This window comes from Abrus precatorius, unplaced genomic scaffold (genome assembly GCF_003935025.1).
Source record: "Abrus precatorius isolate BTA unplaced genomic scaffold, Abrus_2018 Scaffold3, whole genome shotgun sequence".
Classification (NCBI taxonomy): Eukaryota; Viridiplantae; Streptophyta; class Magnoliopsida; order Fabales; family Fabaceae; genus Abrus; species Abrus precatorius.
This window is the reverse complement of record NW_020874373.1, coordinates 19,308,573-19,330,145: the sequence shown is the minus strand read 5'-3', so window position 1 is coordinate 19,330,145 and position 21,573 is coordinate 19,308,573. Positions and strand designations below refer to the sequence as shown.

Sequence of the window (21,573 nt, the reverse complement as noted above, 5' to 3'; positions counted from 1 at the left end):
GAAAAAACTGTAGTTTCAAATATTAAACCTTTAAAATTAAGATTTTGTTAAACTTTCTATTAAGAATAAGTAGTTAATAATAATAAAATTTTATTAAAAAATAAATATTTATTGTATTTTTATAATTTTAATACAATAAGTGTATATTTATTTCATAAATTATTTTTTATCTATAGATACTTAAATTTAACCCTATTACAGGAGGAACAAACAACGAGTCATTCGACTAAATGGCGGAGAAATTGCAAATTCGCTAGAAACTAAGTGGCTGTAGTTAAATAAACAGAGATGAATTCAACAAAAAATGAGACAGAAGCTTAGCAGAAGAATGCTTGTAAGTACTAAACTTTTACATCATATGCTTTTTGCAACGTGTCCTTAGCAGATTCTGGGACCAAGCAAAATTAACCAGAAATGAGACTATGTTGGGACACGATTGAACAACAAACGAAGACAACACTGACTCACTAGTAGGATTTGTGGTCATACATTTCGTATTCATTTTTGGACGGTTGCACTACAGAACAAACTGGTATTATCAAAATTTTCAAAAACAAAATCAACAATTTAGACACCGACACAAAATTTCCATGAAGTTGTAGCTCTCATATTCACAAATACTAGAATGCCGACAATGGATTGATGCCATAGAAGATTGATGGACCCTCAGGCAGTCAACTTCTGTGAAGAACTAAGAGCATTAATATGCTGGAGATGTAGCGCAGCCAGAAGACCCTGCCAGGTTTCTCCTGGTGCACCTTCCACTTCAAAATTAAGAAGTTTCTTCTGCTTCCTGTAGTAATCTTCCAACAGCTTGCACTAGAAGAGAAGATACCCACCAAAAAACAAATATTACTTTCAGGAACTAAGGCACAATACGTAGCAAATTAGAAACAAACATAGGCATATAAAGTATCTCAAACCAGTACCACTTCTAACTGCATGTTTGAAAAACAATTATTTCCGGAAAACAAAATTTTTTTTCCTCTAAAGTTTTTTAGAGAAAGATATAAAAGACCAATTATTTCTTCAAATTAAACAAAACTAAACACGAATTAAAAAAAACAAAGATAATATATAGTCACCTCCTCTGAATGATTTTGGACATGTTCATCTTGCAATTGCTTGGTTGGGGTGCCGGAGCTGGTCATAAAAAGATATTCTTGGCAAGAATTAAATTTTCCTGTTCCTAAATTCTTTTTCACTAAATCCTCTTTCGAACATTTGAAATTCACCACTAGATCAACACGAGCAATGTGATCAAGAATCTCCTGCAAAACAAACAACACAACGTTGTTAAGTAAGAATGAGTAAAATTGACACATTTAGAGCAGTTCATGATTATGAAACACGAAACAACTTACAGCTTGTATCCTTGTTCGAGGGAATCCATCAAGAATAAACCCACTTTCACCTCTCGAGTATCCATCGTCCAGTCTCTTCGTTAACAGCCCAAAAATAATTTCCTCGGGCACAAGTTTTCCATGATCCAAGGCATACGCTATCTGAATTGGAACAACCCCACGTTACACACTACTACTACTACTAATAATAATAATAAAGGTTTTGCTAAGTAATACCCATAAAAATAAATATATATACACATTAGGAACTTACTAAACGTGTGTTATTTCACTTTATTTCAAAGATATAATAGCTTATTCTATCAGTTTCTTGAAATGGCTTTTGAAAAATAAGTAATCATTTCTTTTAAAAAATAAATATTTTCAAACATGCACTAATACACCTTTTAGTTTAATAAAAAAACCTTTCTATTTATTGATTTTTGTACCGTTAATGTTAGGGTAATGAATAGTAAAATAGAAAAATCGTAAAACAAAATTATAAACCACCACCACCAATGAGGTGACACCATTTCAAAACAAATATTAGGTTCAGACATATTCTTACAACACCCGTAACAGTTTAATTAATATGCATGCCTTACCCCACTCTGTTTCTGCAGTGAAAGCAAGTTTTATAACAGTAATTAACTTATCATTGCTTAAGTTAAATTAGGCGATTATTCAGGCAATCTTTTAATTCAAAAGAAATGTTTTCTTTTTATAACAGAAAGCGCTAACTTTAACAAGAAATTCCGAGAGAGCGAAGAAAAATTGGAGAGAAAGTATCGAAAAAATTGATAAAAAAGAAATCATACTCAATTAGACGCAAAAGTAACAAAGAAACCCTGGAAAGAGAAGAAATTACTTGCTGGTAGAGAGAGGAGCGAGGGTTGAGGTCCTGGCTGAGGAGCGTGGCCATGGAAATGTGAGGAACTTCTAGAAGCTTCGAGAGTCTCTGGGCAAAGAGGTGCCTCTTGGCTCCAGGCTCTCCAATCATTACCCATTGCACTCCGCGCTCCGGCGTGCAACCCTGCGCGTCCAGCATGCCACGTGGCGCGCACTCTTCTTCGTCATCGTCGTAGTTGTAGCACTGGACCGCAGCCGCCGATCCGAAAAGCCGGTTCGGCGGGCGTCCGAGGAATTTCAGCGATGGCGCGGCCGCTTTCAGTCGTGTGATCGCGGACATGGCGACGGTGGTGGCGTTTTTTAGGGAGAGGGTGGAAAATGGTAATGGCTGCGCGAAAGAACAAACCCTGGTTGCGGGGGTTTTAAGAGGGGATATTAGGGGTAAGGAAATGCCACTGTTGTTTTGGGTTATTTACGAGGATGCCACTCATGGTGCGTGGCGGGAGCGAGCCCCGCGTGAGTTGACTCGCTCTGATTGGTGGAACGGAGATAGGTGTGGTGGAGGGGGTGGATCTAGTGTGTGCAGGATCACGCTGATTTTTCTACGTCGCTTTCTTCATGACCTTTTTCGGGGATTAATAATTGAATATATGGCAACGGCTTTAACTTGAGTTGCATCCATTTGATATTTTAAAATTCGAAGATAAATAATACATTCTCAAATAATTTTTTTATAGATATTTATTCCCACGGTTTAATCTTTATACGGTCGGAGGGTTCGTCAAATCCAAAGTGAAATAATAATAATAATAATAATAAAACTCTTTTATAAAAAGTGCATTATAATCTTATTTTTTCTTTCATCGTTTATATAAATAGGCTGTTAATGATATTGGAATATTTGAAACTATTAACATTTTCATTTGATGAATATTATGTAAATTTTCATTAATAATAATATTTTAAAAATATGTTAAATAGTGTATCATTATTTTTTTGGGTCAAATTACATTAAAATTAATAAAAAATTAAATTTATATTTTTAATAAAAATATGTTTTTAATTCTTTAATAAATATACTAATTATGGTTTTTTAAATATAGATAAAATTTGAGTACAATTATTTAAACACTAATAATATTATTTAAAATTAAAATTTTATTTTAATAATTTAAATAAAATTTAATGTAAATATTTTATTACAATAAAATTTCAATTTTAATCGATGAATAACACTTATAATTTTGTGGCCCAGTCCGTCCTCAACCGGCTGGAAAGTGGGAACAGACACACGTGAAGCTGAAATTTCGGAAGCTGATGGCTTGTCCAATGGACACGTGGATTCATAGTAACAACCGAACGTTAACCGTAGTTAGACGCTGCCACGTAGCATACTAGTATACCGTTGCTTCTTTTTCTTTTGTCGTCTGAATCTTTTTCTTTTGTCTGAATTGCATCTTTTTCTTTGTTGCTTTGATAAAAAAAAAAGGAGTTGTTTTCTTTTTTGGTCAAGAAAGTAAGAATTGAAATGGCGAAACAAAAGGCCTAAAAGCCCATGTACCAAATTGGGCTAGTTTGTCGATTTTAAATGATTAAAAGCGAACACAACTTTCAGATCAAGAAAACGTACTTAACTTTCAGACACAAAAACAATACTTGTTTTGCGAAGAAAAGGAAAAAACAAAAACAAATAGACTTCCAAGTATGCACCCTGTAATTATACCTTCTATCAAATGTTTGACACAAAAAGTATTTAACATTTTTTTCTTAAAATTATCAATGAATGATAAAAATAATGTAATATTAGTTTATTATAAAATTTATAAAATAATTTATTATTTAATATTTAATTTATGATTTAGATGTTATATAAACAAATATTTATATGAAACAGATATTTTTTATATATTTCAAATTTAAATAGAATTTTAATACATTTTTAAAAAATATTTTCATGTGAACCACACCATAATTGAATTATATTAGTCTAATTCAACAAAATAATAAATAATAAATAATTTTTTTATACTAATCTTACAACATAACTATTTTATATGATATAAATATCTATTTTTGTGATATAGATATTTATATCCTTATATCTGCATTCGTTTATTTAAGCAATATAAATATTTATATAATAAAGTTATAAACTTAAAGATATAATAACATCATTTAAAATATAAAAATTTAGCCATTCAAAAAATAAATCATTCAAGTTTGATAAGTGTGTGATATTTTTTTTATAAATTTAAAATTCTAATTAAAAATATTAAAGAATTGGTCAAATTATTCTAATATATTAACTAAAATTTTTGTTTATTTTTTGTTCAATTTGATTTGCAATTCATATATTTAAAACAAAACAAAATAGGTCTAAATAATGAGAAAACTCTTGTTTGAACGAGCATATTCTTGTTTGAGTAAGAAAACTAAATAATGATTTTTCTGATATTCTCTTCTGGACAAGAGGTATTTTGGTTTGAGCGAGAATAGATCTAGAGCGTTTCTTGTTTTTCCTGCGACTGCTCACCTAGGCGAGCTCCATCTTGCCTGAGCGAGTTACTTTTTACTTAGCCAAAAAGACAATTAAGGCAATATTTTCTTTTCTCGTTTGAGCGAGACCTTTCTCTCTTGAGCGAGACTTTTCTCTCTTGAGCAAGAATGCTCTAGAAAGTCCAATTCAGAAATATCCATCTCGCTTAAGCAAGAAGTCCTGTACCAAAAATCCTACTTTTCTCAAAAATAAGGGAATAGAAAAAATAAGGGTGTTACAGGCTCTACTCTATCAAGTCAGTGTGGTTAACTCGAGTAGGCATTTGTCAAAGTCACACCTTAGTGTATGATCAACCAAATCCTTATTACCAACAAAGACTTTTGTAGTTATGCACTTTTATATCTTGATTTTTCCAATGCTAAGGACATTCGTTGAAGTCACACCTTAAGGTGTATAATCAACCAAGCAAAGACTTTTATAATTCTAAATAGATTGTTGGCCTTAAACATCTCAAATATTTAGCAAGACCACACAGACATAAATGATAAAAAAGAAAATCTATCATAAAAATAGCTTCATATTCACGATTGAATTTATTCAGTCCAAATATGTCCTCTAGTCTCAAGGTAACTAGGTGCACGTATGCAAAGATGATTCTCAATTAAACTTATTCGACTAAAAGATGCTAAGTCTAAACCAAAGTGGTAACACATCCTTCTAGAAGCAAGTGATAGTCATCACTACTTCTACATCCCAAATCATATATGTAACATCCTCGTATAAAACTAGCTAAATAAATTTTTATAGTAAAAGGAAAAATAAAATAATTTTGTTCTATTTTATAAATTTAAGAATTGAATAACAACAAAACTTGCATTCCTTTTATGACAATTGTATAAAATTTCACAGTTTTTAAAACTTTCAAATGAATACGTTTAAGACTTTAAAGTAATAAATAAAACTTAATTTACATCTAGTAAATTATTTGATTCACATTGTATACATATACGTTTAGAATATCATTAAGAACCTCTCCAAATTATTTATCATAACAAAATTCACCAAAGCATTATAAATTCTAAAATTTGACATTAAAGAAATGTTTACATAACTTGGTCAATATAAAATGTAATTATAATAAAATATTATAATTTCTCAAACTATCCTAGTCCCTATGAAGCAATCTTCCTTCCAATACCATTGGATTATGATCCTAGAACAAACTAGTCTTTTTTATCTCTTCACCTTCATTACCTGAAATATATTAGTAAGGGTGAGTATCTCCTGTCCCGCCCCACTAAATCTCTTATTTGACAAAAGAAAGGTGTATATATATATATATACAAATATAATATTAAAAATATTATCTTATATATATATTAGATTAATAATAACACTCAGAGGATATAAATCATTATCACAGCGAAGCATATACATGACAACTAATCAATCATCTTTGTAAATATGTATGACATGCATTTTCACACTAATCTGTATGTCATGATACATGTATTATACCACATCAATTAATATGTCATAATACATGTGTTCTAATCGCATCTGTTGATGTATTACAACACATATATCATAACAACATCAACTGATATGTTACTATGCACATATTATAGTCATACAATTTCTATACTACTTCATATTCATCACACTTTCATATTTATTACCCTTGGGATTTCTTGAGGACTTCGTAGCATAGATAGCTACTGGTTAGTAGCAGCAACACAAATACACGTGTGCTGACCTGACCCTTTTTAACAAAGGTATAATCAGAGTCTCGTCAGAAAATGAGTGTGTGGCCTATGAATGCTTTCACATTCAGCAAATCATTATGCACCTATTTATAATTAGCATTCACTACCTTCATTTCTCCAAGATTTTCTAAATCTTCTCCGGACTCTATATCTCCAGTGTATCTCTGTAACTATCTATACTTACTCTTAGCATTTCTCAACTATTTTCATACTTTTCCATATCCTAATCATAGATCAACATGTTATAATACACAAGTCTTAATCTTATAACTTAATGTATTACAATATATGTATTATGAGTACACCTTTTGATGTACCACAATACCTATATTATAATCACATCTATCAATCTATTCTGGCTCACGCATTATAATCACATTTCTCACAATTCCATCATCATTTCATTTCATACATAAAACATTTTCTTCATTTAAGAATCAATAACATGGTTTCACTCATTTTGACATACTTCAGCTATCAACCAACATCTATATTTAATATATCATTTAACACGAAAATATCATCAAATAATTTCACATCACTTAAGCCAATACAATGTGCCGAAGGTCGGACATCTCTGAACTCAACCTAATCGTACAATCCTCAACATACATATTTTCTCAGTAATAACAAAGTCGTCTATCATAAAGTCTGACATCACCCAGTATTCATTGTAAGTTTATCATTCTAAAAATGTAAAATAGTAATCCTACTATCTCTAAACCACGTTTCTTAGTAAAATCCTAGTATTCTCAAAACAGTTCTTTTTAGCGCTTTTGCTACAATTTATATTTAGATAGTTTTAAAAATAATCATAGGGTTTTCAAATCAAAATACCAAAGAGAAGTTAGGGTTTGAGATCACTCTCCTTACCTGAAAATGAGTCTCTTAGATCAAGTTTTCATAGAGATCTAAGGGAGAGGTACAACGTTTCGGTAGAGAATATTGTTTTAAGGGTTAAGGCTTCCTTGAGTATCACAAAGTACAAACCTTTAGATCGGATAAAACGGAGAAATAAGAATGAAGTTAGAGAACTAAGCTCAAAGAAACTTACTTGAATCTGAATGATTGAGCTCCCAAGCCCAGATTCGAAGGAAGATTGAGATTTAAAGGAAGATTTCTGAGAAGAGAGGGTGAGAGGTCAGAGAGAATAGGGGAGGGATCGGGATTTTGGATTGTAATCTAAGTTCCCTAGGTTGAATGCCCTTAAATATTTCTTAACTCACGATATTCTCGCTATACTAAATTACCTCTCGTTACAATGAGCTCTTTTCTCGCTGTAGCGAAAAAACTAGACAAAATTTTCCTTTACTGTCTATTTTTCTAGTTACAGCGAGAGCTCCTTACTAAAATGAGTGTATCAGAATGTCTGATTCTGAACACATCTTTCTCGCTACAACAAGAGATATTTAGCTACAGCGAGATACCTTACACCAAAAACTCATATTTTTCTATACAAGGGTCACAAAATTTGAGGGTGTTACAATATAGCCTAATAGAAATTGACAATTACACAACACTACTTAGTAGGATTAGCTCATGTTTAGGCATACATTTAATGTATTTTAGCATTTACTTAGCATTTGTATTAGTGGCTATATTTGGTTATGGTTATGTTATTTAACAGTTACTTTGCATGGAGTTTATAAGTTGTACTTTGCAAAAATATTTAGACCAAAATAATTTCTTATGCCAAAATAGGATAGAAGAATTGAGAGAAAACATTAATTGTAAAATGATGATACGTGACATCAATTAGAGACACATCTACTTGTATGATTCCTCATAAATGTCTTTTAGATTCACATGATAATCACCTTCGATTGCATCACAAAAAATATTAAAAATATGTAGTTTTAAGTTTGTGATTCAAATTCACATTTTATATACTTTTGAATTTATTTAATTTAATATGATATTGTCTTTGAATTATTTTTATTTAATAATTTTAATTATTTTTTATATTTTATCTCTTTCACGTCTCCTAATCTTATTGTTACTTTAATTTTGTACAAAAATCTCTTTTCAAATTTGTGAAAGAATATTAAAACCATATTAAATAAGTGAATAAGTCTAATTACAAAAATTTTATCCAATGAAACAAAACTAAGTGATAACTCTTTCACTAAAAGTTTTATCATAATCAAGCATGGGTTCAGGAGTCGGGGGTGAGACCTTTCAGTGCAGACTTCTCGTTTTATTCATTTGTTTGTTGTTGAGCTTTAGCTATGATGACTGCGTTTTATGAATGAAACTGAAAAGGCTAACAAAAAAAGAAGAAGAAGACATAATTATTAATGAAAACACATATAAAAGTAATTTTAGTTACTCTCTTTATCTTTTTCAATAATTTAAAATTTTATGACATTATCCTTTAATATTAAGAAATAATGTTCACTTTTTAAATTTGCAATTAACCAATCTGAACTTCCCTCTAACATATATCTCAATTGTCTCAAAATTTTTTAAAAAATTCATTGAAAATGTATCTCTACATACGCTAATGCCAACAAACATTTTTTTCTTTGTTTTTATTATATAAGTTTCATGATGACCCTCTCATGGAAAAATAAGCTCAAGCTATTCAAAAGTCACAAAGTACGTATAAGATTTTGTACTAGATAGGGAACTGCTCGGTCCTACATATAGAAAAAGAAAATCGAGTACCTATTCGTCTCAGTTTGACAAAATACCTTTTATTAGGATTAGAAGGTAATTAACCCAATTAAGGATAATAATCAGGGCATTATCTACTTTAAAGTAAAGGGCCAAAACTCAAGGCTGACTCAACAGGTCCATTAGCCCATAACAATGCCTACAAAAAGAAGGTAGGAAGTACAGGTAAAGGTTTAATTTTTCATTATTAAATAGCATTTATTGCTCAGAACCGACTCCTAACTTCAGCATCAGAGTGCCTTTTGCAGGTACCATCCCCATGTCAGCGACAGTCAGAAGGACATCACCGCTTCAGAGTAGATACTTGAAGACTAGTGTTTTCCTATAGGAACATTTTGACACCCACTGTAGGGCACGATTGCCTTGCTTTTTCGATCAATATGGTACTAACAAGAAGCCAGCAGGATGGATATGTTTAGCAGGGGGAACTTCTATGCAACAGCAGGAAGACATCACACCTACCCAACCGACACTTGAGGTTCTGGTGGAAGGAGGAACTGACGAGGGCCTTTTAGTGGTGTTAATGCAGCTCAAAACAGAAGTGATGAAGATGAAAAAGGAAAGGGAAAAAATGCCTTGGAGCTCTCGGTCCTAAGAAGGGAAAATGTCCACTTAAGAGAAGAAATAAGAACACACATTCCTTCCCAAACTACCCTCTCGCCCAGGATTAGGGGGAGTATTTGACGTTACAAGAGAAATCGAGGCTAATTTAGCAATCTGAAACCAAGAATGACCGAGATGAGGTAGTGAGCCGAAGCCCTTTTGCTCACCATATCTTGGATGCTAAATTACCTGACAACTGGAGATGCCTAACAATAGAAAAATATGATGGCATAGATGATCCCAGGGAACATCTGGATGTTTTCACAACCAAGGTTGGCCTGTACACAAAAAATGACTACTTATGGTGTAGGATTTTTCCCACTTCACTAAAAGGACCAGCTCTCACTTGGTTCACCCGACTCCCCCCTCATCTATTGACTCCTTCACAACCCTCACAAAATGGTTCAATTTGCAGTTCGCCACAAGCCAACCTCACCCTTTAACATCCCTGGCACTTGTCAACATTCGTCAGGAAAAAGAAGAATCACTTCGAGCTTTCGTGGAATGATTCGGCAAAGTGACCATTTCCATCCATAATCTAGAACCAGCCGTGGCCATGCACCACCTTACAACGGTTCTTAAGCTTAGGCCTTTCGTTAACAACATTTGCAAAAAACCACCAGCTGACTTGGTTGAATTAAGGAGTCGGGCTGCAAAGTATATGCAGATGGAGGAATTAGCCGAGTACCAAAATCAAATTCAGATGGATCAGGGGTCCAATTCAAAAAATATAGACAAAAGAGAAACTTTCAGACCCGGCAGGAAAATAAAATGAATGAACCCGAGAGGCCGCCCAGGGGGCCTAAATACCCCTCTTACACCACACTCAACACCAACAGATCCAGGGTACTTGATCAGGCCTTAGCAACAGAAATCTTGAGTATGCCAAGACGTGCCAACACACCACCTCAGGCAAATAAGAGCAAATCTTATCGATATCATCGCAATAGGGGTCATACGACAGAGGAGTGCATGGCCCTAAAAGATAAAATTGAAGATTTAATCAAGGACGGACACCTTAGAGGATTTGTCCAACCAGTTATGATGAAAGGGGGAGAGATCGGTGATGAATCCATATTTTTACTGATATTTTAGCATAATTCTAACTCATTTGATAAGGAAAATAAATGAGGAAAGCAGAAAAACTCAGAAAAAGAGAATGAATTGAAGTTTTCTTTCAATTTGTAGTTATCTTAGCAATTGTGGAATTTTTGCTTAGGAATTAAGTTTTTAAACTTGGTTTTGAAGGAATAATTCGAGCAAGGTTTATGTAAATAGAGGCTTGATGGAAAGGAAGAGGAAAGTAGCAAGTCTGGACTCCAAAACACAAGAACAAGGAAATGTAGACTGGGCGTGATCACTATTGTCAGTGAAAGTGATCACTCCAGAGCTCAAAGAAGAAGTGAAGTCTGGGCATTACCACTTTTGCCAGGAAAAGTGAGAGTTCCAGTGAAGCCTCAGACTCAGCATGCTGGGCGTTATCACTTTTATCATTAAAAGTGAGCGTTCTAGAGAGACAAAATATCAGGAAAGCTCTGCGTAACTACTATTGTCATCGAAAGTGATCGTTCTAGAGAGCCTTCAACTTGGCGAATTGCGCGTAGTCACTTTTATTCATAAGAGTGATCACGTGCAACTACTTAAGGTCTGCGGTGACACTTTTATCAACAAGAGTGATAGTTCCAGAGAGCTCTCACATCAACAAAGTTATGCGTGGCCACTTTTTCTCATAAAAGTGTTAACGTGCAACCAACTAACCTTCTGCGTAGCTACTATTTTTGATAAAAGTGATAACGCGCAAATCTGGGAATTTCTATAAATACCAGATGCACTCAGATTTTCGAGAGTTCAGTTTTATTTTTCTGTTTTTTTGTTAGATTGTCGTTGAGAGAGATTGAGAGAGAAGATTGGGGTCAAGTCTTGAAGCTTCCACAAAGAGGAATCGGATTGGAGCTTCCGGCCATGGCTTCTTCTTCTTCTTCTTCTTCTTCTTCTTCTTCTTCTTCTTCTTCTTTCTCTTTCTCTTTCTCTTCTCCATGTCTGAGTAGTTTTCTTGTAGTTAGGAGTTTATGGAACCCGAATTGATGTATTGATTTGACTCTTGCTTCTGAATTTTGAGTTCTTGGATTAATTGAATTGTGAATTATGCTTTTCTTGCAATATATGAATGGAAATTCGTATGATTCATCAAAGAGGAACAATTACCAATGAAAGTTGGATTTGATTCTCTGATCTGAGTTAACAATCAGAATTTGGGGATTTCTTAGGGATAAGGAGACCTAATTCTGCAATCTTAAGGTTCTAAGTCTTAATGCAACTTGAAATTGAACTTCACCTAAGGGATTAGGGGGGTTTAGTTGCTTGTTAGGGTCAATGAGTTAAGGGATTAACCTTTGGCTATTGATAAGTGAAACTGATTGTCAATTAACCAAGTTCTTGAATTTTCAGAAGCATAATTGAATTAATATTGATATTCTTGTAAAGTAAATTCCTAACTACCTTTCAATCCATTTCTAATCCCACATTGCATTCATTGATCTGTTTTTTGCAAGATTTCTTTACTCTTAATTGTTTTGGTTTATTACTCTTATATGTTACAACTCTCCTCCCAAATTTGTATGGCTCAAATGGTTACAATTTTGTGAATTAATACTTGAAATCTAAATTCTCTGTGGAGACGATATCCTGTTCTTAAAAATTACTCATTACTTGCTGCAATCCTAGTGCACTTGCTAGTGTTTAGATTGTTAACAACAATCGGTACCCCCAATCCTCAAGAAGGTACGATGATAGGCAATCCGAACGACGGCAGAGCCAGTTACGAGAACTACCTGTAGAACGATATGACGAAAGAGAAAAATATAGGTAGAGGACCCACTCATTTAGCTAGAAAGAGACACCTCAGATAGGTCCGCTCTGTTAATAACGTTTCATTGAGCAGCAGAATCCGAATCTCAACTATCACATTCACAGACGATGACTTTCAAGGAGTGGACCTGGTACAAGATGATCCCATGGTCATTAGTGTAGATATTTTTAATTACACCGTCCGGAAAATACTAATTGATTAAGGGAGCTTGGCCGATATCCTATACTGGAATACGTTCAAGCAGCTGGGCATACCAGAAGAAGAGGTTAGAGAATATCACGAACCACTGGTTGGTTTCTCTGGAGAACGAGTAGAGACTCGGGGATGTATTGACCTGTATACCTCATTCGAGTCAGAGCAAGAGGGAAAACGTATCAAAGTCACTTATCTGGTGGTACACACGAATACCTTGTATAATATACTACTCGGCAGGCCATCCTAAAACAAGTTGAAGGCCATAGTGTCTACTTCTCACTTGGCTATGAAATTTTCGTTAGAAAGGGGTAAAATTTTCACCGTTCATGCTGACCAAAAGACAGCAAGGGAATGCTATTTTGCAAGCTTACGCCTCAAACCATTCTAAGATTATAGACGAGATGTCAATATTGTATCCCCTCGGTCTAGAGAGGACTTGGCGGTTGAATTGGATCTTAGGGTTGATGAGGGGTGTCAGATTGTGCCCAACGAAAATAAGTAACTTTTCCAACTTGGACCGAAGCCTGAACAAGTTACTTATCTGGGGGTTAGTTTGTCTGTACAAGAGAGGCAAGACTGTCAGGAAGTACTGCAACGTAATGCTAATTTATTTGCCTGGTCAGCTTCGGACATGCTCGGCATCGACCCTGCATTTCTCTGTCATCACCTATCGGTTTATAAGGGGGCCAAACCAATAGTACAAAAGAAGAGGAAGATTGACAGTGACAGAGCAAAGGGAGTAGAAGAAGAAACAGGTAAGTTGCTACAGGCCAGTTTTATCCGAGAGGTCAGATATTCCACGTGGTTAGCCAATGTGGTCATGGTTAAAAAAGCAAATGGTAAATGGAAAATGTGCTCAGATTTCACGGACCTCAATAAGGCATGTCCAAAGGACACATACCCTCTACCAAATATTGATACCCTGGTGGATGGTGCAGCCGGCCACAGGATACTCAGTTTTTATGATGCTTATTCTGGGTATAATCAAATTTAGATGTATCCCCCAGATGAAGAGAAGACGACATTCATCACGAACTCAACAAATTTTTGTTGTCGAGTAATGTCATTCGGCCTGAAAAATGCAGGGGCGACGTATCAGAGGTTGATGAAATTTTTTTTTAAAAAACAAGTAGGGAAATGCATGAAGGTGTATGTAGATGACATGGTGGTTAAATCTACTGCCTTCGAACAACATCTTGCTCATTTAAAGGAGCTGTTCGGGGAAGCCAGGTGACATGGGATGCGGTTTAACCCATAAAAGTGTACATTCGGCGTAGCTGGGGGCAAGTTCTTGGGGTTTATGTTATCCGAGAGAGGGATCCAGGCAAACCCTGACAAGTGCCAAGCCATCATCGACATGACTAGTTCTCGAAATGTCAAAGAGGTTCAAAGACTTTTTGGTCGTATTGCTGCCCTTACCAGATTTTTGCCTATTATGGCGGAGAGGTCTCGGCCTTTCATCGATTTGCTTAAAAAATTCCAAAAATTTGCTTGGACTGACAAGTGTGAGACCGCCTTCATCCAATATAAAAATATGCTAGCAGCACTGCCTGTATTGATAAAACCAAAGCTTGAAAAGGAGATGATTATTTATTTGGCAGTATCAGATAACGCCATTAGTTCGGTTCTATTACAAGAAACACCCGAACCGGCCCCTGTGTACTTCATCAGCCAGAACTTCAAGGTTCTGAATCCCGTTATCAGCTAATGGAAAAAGTGGTGTTAGCCCTAATCCACACATCTCGGCGGTTAAGACATTACTTTCAAAGTCATCGGGTGGTGGTGCGAACCGATTGCCCAACGGCCAAAATTTTAAGTAAACTAGAGCAAGTTGATCGGTTAGTAGCCTGGACGATCGAGTTGTCCCAATTCGATATCTATCGACGCCCCCTTAAAGCTCAAGTGTTGGCAAACTTCGTCAATGAGTTCACTGCCCAAAAACACACCAACTTGGATATGTGGAGTCTGCATGTTGATGGATCATCAAATCGACTGGGTAGTGGAGCAGGAATTATACTTGAAAGGCAAAACATTGTAACTATTAAGCAATCTATTCAGTTTGGATTCAAAGCCTCCAACAATCAAGTCGAGTATGAAACTCTACTAGCTGGTCTCAGATTAGCAAAAGAAATTGGAGTAAAACGCATCACTTACTGTAGTGATTCAAAAATAGTGGCCGAACAGGTCAATGGTGCATATTAGGTGAAGGATTCGGTTATGCTCCAATATTATCAAGAATTCAAAAATATAAAGGATGATTTTGACGGGTACATGTTTGACATACGCCAAGGACCATGAACGAACAAGCCAATAGGCTTGCTAGTCAAAGGAAACCTGGTCAATTACAAAGCGTGATTCATCAGGAAATTCCTCAACCTAGCATTGCCAAACAAGAGTGCATGGACATAGAAAATATGCCTCAAAATTGGATGACCCCGATCATCCAATACCTCGCCAGCAGCAGCTTACCAACGGATCCAGCTTCGGCCAAGAAAATAAGAATGCATGCAGCTAAGTACCTTCTTCTCGACAAAGAATTATATAGAAGAGGAATTTCAACATCGATGCTTAAATGTCTTGATGAAGATCAAGCCAGCTATGTCATGAGGGAGGTTCATGAAGGTATCTGTGGTACCCATTCGGGTGGATGAACCTTGGCGGCTAAAATACTAAGAGCTGGATACTTTTGGCCGACACTCGCCCAAGATTGCCAAACATTTGTAAAGAAGTGAATCCCTTATCAACAACACCGTTCTCATTTACGCCAACATGCCGACACCCTGCATCCCATCAATTCTCCTTGGCCCTTTGCCATTTGGGGAATGGACCTTCTCGGCCCTTTTCTCTTCGCAAAAGGGCGGTGTAAATTCCTAATAGTCATCGTGGATTACTTTACCAAGTGGATTGAAGCCGAACCACTCATCACCATCACGGTCAATAATGTTCAGAAGTTCACCTGGAAAAACATTATTACACGATTCGGTCTTCCTCATGCCTTAATTACAGATAATGGATTACAGTTAACGGATCGCCGGTTTAATGAATTTTTGGAAGGGCTCCACATCAAACATAGGGTCACATCCGTTGAACATCCCCAGACTAATGGTCAAGCCGAGGCTGCCAATAAAGTCATCTTACATGAATTAAAAAGAAGGTTGAGCTCGGGCAAAGGAGAATGGGCAGAGAAACTACCTGAGATCTTATGGGCTTATCGATATACGCCGCAAACCACCATAAAGGAGAATCCCTTTCGGCTCACCTATGGTACTGATGCCATGGTACTGGTCGAGATTGGAGAACAATCATTTCGAAGGGAAAACTTTGAGGAATTGGCCAATGACAAATCTCTAGCCGTCAATTTGGATTTACTAGATGAAGTACATGGCCAAGCGGCAACAATGACCGAGGCTAGCAGAAGAATGATGGCAAGGAAGTTCAATTCCAAAATCAACCCAAGACAATTTTATGTGGATGATTTAGTATGGCGAGTAATCGGAGAAGCACGTCGAGACCAACGAGAGGGGAAATTAGCAGCCAACTTGGAAGGACCCTTTTGGGTAGCGGCACGACTAGACAATGGAGCATACAAGTTAGAGACATTGGAAGGAAAGCTTATACTGAGAACTTGGAACGTCACACATTTGAAGCATTATTTTAGTTAAACACCTGTAACATGTAATCGGTGCATTCTTTTCCTCGTCCAGGTTTTGTCCTCTTAAAAGAAAGTGAAAAGGGATTTTCCTGGAAAGGTTTTTAATGAGGCACCTTATCAATGAAATACTTCTTCTCAGCTATTCAGTTTTTATGTGTCAATAAAATTTCTCCAGCTGTTGATTAAAATTGAATGAATTAATTCCCTCCCGAGTACCCCTACTCGGCCAAGGATGAATCATTATTACAATTTCCTCCCAAGTACTTCTACTTGGCTAAGGTTGAATTAATTAATTTCTTTCTGAGTACCCCTACTCGGCCAAGGATGAATCATTATTACAATTCCCTCCCAAGTACTTCTACTTGGCTATGGTTGAATTAATTAATTTCCTTCGAGGTACCCCTACTCGGCTAAGGATGAATCATTATTACAATTCCCTCCTGAGTACTCCTACTCGGTCAGTAATGGGACAAACAGAAGTATTCAGTGTTAAGGAAATTTTATTAAAAATGTTATGTTTATTCGGTTTGGTTGTTTTTTGTATAAAAGAACACAGAAGATAATAAGAAAAGAATTGAACTTGTATTCATGTTTGAAAGGATTATAAAATTTGGGCGCTATCGACCTATGAATACAAAGAAAATCAAAAATCTATTTCTAATTTCCCTCCTCTCCGGCATCAGGACCGGGGGCGTCAGGACTGGGTGCGTCAGGACCTAGGGCCTCAGGACTGAGAGCATTCTTATTAACTTCGACTCGGGAAGGGACTTTGGTGTCAAGTTCCACATCATCATCCACGTCGTTGTATGGTAAAAACATGTCACCGAAAAAATCTTTGGTAAGATCGAAATGGAAGTTGGCTGGCACTTGTAGAAACCATAGCATTGGCGAACGACATGGTTAAAGCCCGACTCGTGTTTGATAGCCACTTGTACCGAACACTTGTCAGCAAAGGCCTTTATCTCAGCATCAGCTTTTTGCCTTTCAAGAGCCAATGCCTCTTCTATTTCAACAGATTTGACCCTTAAGGCCTCCTTAAGTCCCAAAGATTTTACCCTTAGAGTCCCCAGTTCTTCCTCCTTAGCCCTCAACTCTTGCTCGGTGGCCTGGAGCTGACTCTCCACTATATGGTAGTGTTCTTTGTACTGAATCACCTCGGCCTCCAAAGCTTTGTTGGTCTCAGAAAGATTCAATCGAATCTCTTCATTATTGGCCAAAGCTTGCTGAAAGGAGGAGTACTCGTTCTGCACCCTTTTCACCTCGAGTGTGGGCTCCAAAGCTAGTCTTCGGAGCATCATCATGGATCGAATTTGAAGCTCCACGTAGCATCGCCATAAGGACTTGAGGTCCAGGTTATTGACCACTTCATTTCCTGAATCAGAAAGCAAGTTAGGGGCAACTACTCGTCCACCATGTACCCTTGGGACGAGGAAGGTGTCGGATAAGATAGATGGGGGAATAGCAGAGTTTGCAGAGCTGCTAACCCCAGCCATCATATCACCTCAGGATTGACTTTGTGCCCCCTCTGAGCCACTCGGTCTACCTGAATGGGAATGCTTTCTCTTTTTCTCCCTCTCGGCCTCTTTTTCTTTGCCTTTCTCCTTGCCCTTTTCTCTGCGCCTCTTGGGATGGGTATCTATAATGGCAAGGTCTCGGGGAGGAGGATGAGGCTCAGTTATCTCTGGCAGAGTTGAGGGTTTCGGTGCTCCTCAATTGGTGTGTTTTTAGGTGTCTTGGTCTTCAAGGTTTGACGATATGTTGGTACGTGAACACCGCGTTGAGCCATCAAACCTACAATAAAAAGGAAAAGTCAAATCAATACAACTTGATTCAAAAACTAAATCATAAAGATGAAATATACCATCCATGTCCAGATGAGGGTGAGGAGATTTTAACACTAGGAGTATGTGTTGGGCAGGAAGCTCTCAGGGAAGAGACTTCAAGTAATCCAAAGCCGATATCTCTTTGGCCGACAATAGGTCCTCAGGAATCCAGTCGTACCGGCAAGGCACTCGGGTCCAGTGGAAGGGAAAGAGAGGATTGTTTTCACTATCAAAGAAAAATTTTTACCTATAGGGTGGACGGTTACTTTGAAGTAGCCGGTCTTGAAACCCTTAAAAGATGAAGCATAAGGCTTAAACAGTGGCAATTCTGGTTGCCTTATTAAAGATATCCATCATGCTAAGTCTAATGGACGAGTACAAAAGAAATAAAGAAATAAGCCTACACTAGGTTCTATATAATAAAATTTACAAAGTACTCTAAAAGCTTGGATAGCCGCCCACCCATTCGGATAGAGTTGTGTCGGCGCTACATTTAAAACCCTTATTACTCCTATTTGGAAGTTGTCAAAGGGCAGCTTTATAACTAGTTCTCTAAACATATACTCGTACATAAAGAAGGTGTCGGCCATCCTGACACTCCCCTTGAGAAACAAATTTAGGGTTCCCGGTTTCCTCTCCTCGACAAGGGTCGATGGATATGGGGTAGGGATCAGAAGATTCCCATAATGAAATTTCACAATGGTCCACGAAAGATTGAAGACTCCTATTTTTTCTAAACCAAGAGAAGTAGGCAGTTACTGCACCGTGTACCCACTAGTATCCAGGAACTGTACAGGGAGAGAATATTGGTCTTTTCCTAGGAGGGCTCATGCTCGGTAGGAGCTCAGAAGAATCAGAATTAGTTGACTCAGACGATTCAGCTTCGTCACTACATTCTCTAAAGTGAGTCTCTACTTCTTCATTTACCCCACTCGGTCTTGAAGAAAATTTCACCCCCCTTCGGTTCCTTCAACATTCTGACCATCGATACTAGTCGGCCTAGATGAGTCCGACAAAGAGTCCTCCCATTCCAAGGATTTGGCCATGGTAAAATAAGGAAGGGAAAGAAAAGAAAACTAAACGTACCTCACAGATAGTCGGTTCGGAAGAAAGAGAGAAAATTTGAATACCCTTCAGTTTAGAGCAATAGTGTGTACTTCTCGGCTCAGAGAAAAAGTGGAGAACAAAATACCTGGACCACCATATATTTATAGGGTTTAGGGCCCTCAAACATATGAAGGGTCGCATCCCTTCCAAACCGACAAATCTCTTCTAAATCAAACGGTTGAGATCGAACACTCTTTCATTTCCTACACACACATCGAGACAACTCTAAAAATTCCTGAAACCCTAAAACCCTGAAGTTCTAGAATGATTTTTTTTTTATTATTTATTTTATTTTTTATGGTTTCTTGTTTTTACCTCTTCGGTCTACACCACTTTTTTGATAAACCGAATACCCCTTCGGTGTATACACCCCTCATTTTTCTATACTTGAACCGAACACCCCCCTCGGTATTCACATCCATCCTACCAAACCGAGTACCCCCTCGTCTACATGTTCTTAGTACCTGTATATTATTAAGCCCTTGCTTCGTACCTCTTCAGGCTTGGGGGATTAGTGTACTGGAACTGCTTGGTCCTACATATAGAAAAAGGAAACCGAGTACCTATTTGGCCCAGTTTGACTGAATACCTTTTGTCAGGATTAGAAGATAATTAATCCCATTAAGGATAATAATCACTTTAAAGTAAAGGGGCAAAATTCAAGGCTGACTCAGCAGGCCCTTAACCCATAAGAATGCCTATAAAAGGAAGGTAAGAAGTATAGGTAAAGGGTTGACTTTTCATTATTAAATATTATTTATTGCTCAGAACCAAATCCTGACTTCAGCATCAAAGTGCCTTTTGCAGGTACCCTCTCCACGTTAGTGACAATCAGAAAGACGTCACCACTTCAGAGCAGATACTTGAAGACTAGTGTTTCCCTAACAGCACATATTTTCACTTATGAGAAAAAGTGTGAAATATAAGAGTGTTGAAAAATATATTCATATTGCATTATTATATGTTTGTAATGTTATACAAGTGTAACATTTTCCATGCAGGAACTTGACATCGTCCACTCCAATCTTTCAAGAGGCACGACTTTTGAAACAAAATTAATAAGGTGTTCTTTAAAATGAAAAAAATATACAAACATCATTCATAGAAAACTAATAATTAATTTAACAACTTTTAAAAAGTCAAATATATAAAATATGTCTACACATATTAAACAGGTTTTAATAAACTTTAAAACTTTCAAACAGTTTTCGAGAGAGAGAGATTCGTATTAGTAAGACACTTATTCAAACGTGTGTCTATATATATTTATAATAAAAAATTTAACATGTATTCTTAGATACATAAAAAAGTTAATAAATAATTTTTAAAAAATAAGTATTTAATATTATTAATTTACTAAGTCATATGATATTTTATAATTTTTAAACTAAACATTTATTATATACATTCTTATTATGTGTCCTATTTATATAATAAATTTTTTTTATATAATTAAATTATTTATTTGGTAATTTAATACTATAGATATTTTTAAAATATATTATAAAATTATTACATATATTTAATTGTATTAATTTTAATGAATGAATTATATTTTTCTTTTATAAAAAGTATGATGTCAACTTTAATTGAATTTAAATAAATAATAATAGTAAAACTTTATTAAAAAATATATATTATATTTTTATAAATTTAATAAAATAGATGTTATTTTTTAATAAAAACTTAAATGCTTAAACCTTGTGGGAGAGGTTAATGATGCTGATGTTTGATAAAATGAGTTCAAAAGACTATATAATTATAAAAAGTATTAATCTTAATCTTTATCCTGAAGTTAAGTATTTAATAATATTAAAAATTTAATAAGAAATTAATATATTTTTATAAGAATAATTTTATTTTAAATATTTAAATTTAACTTTAAGAATTAAATTAAAATATATATAATTAGCACTGAAAGATGCGGTTTCGTTTGGAAGGGGTTACAGTTATTTTCTAGAAACTTCCACTAAAGGGGAATCATATTTTTCCCTATATTTCGTTATGTTCTCACATTAAGTAGACAACTGACATTGAAGCGGTGTGTAATGTGTGCTACAAATAGTCTTCGGCGGCTACTCGTTCTCCACGCAGACCATCAAATCCATCAAAAAATTTTTTATTGCTGCTCTTTCGTTGTTTTTTCCACGTAACATTGAATAACATTTATTATTTTTTAGCTTAATATTGATA

At 35.7% G+C, this 21,573-nt stretch overlaps 1 protein-coding gene across 1 annotated transcript; it reads right to left on the bottom strand.

Moving 5' to 3' along the window:
• Window positions 1–240: 240 nt before the first annotated feature.
• LOC113862923 (probable adenylate kinase 7, mitochondrial) lies at window positions 241–2,598 on the bottom strand. Its single transcript, XM_027496220.1, has 4 exons — window positions 2,212–2,598; window positions 1,365–1,505; window positions 1,086–1,271; window positions 241–819 (listed from the first exon to the last, which is right to left on the bottom strand). The coding sequence occupies exons 1-4, from the start codon at window positions 2,530–2,532 to the stop codon at window positions 667–669; spliced, it is 801 nt and encodes a 266-aa protein (XP_027352021.1). The 5' UTR covers window positions 2,533–2,598; the 3' UTR covers window positions 241–666.
• Window positions 2,599–21,573: the final 18,975 nt, after the last annotated feature.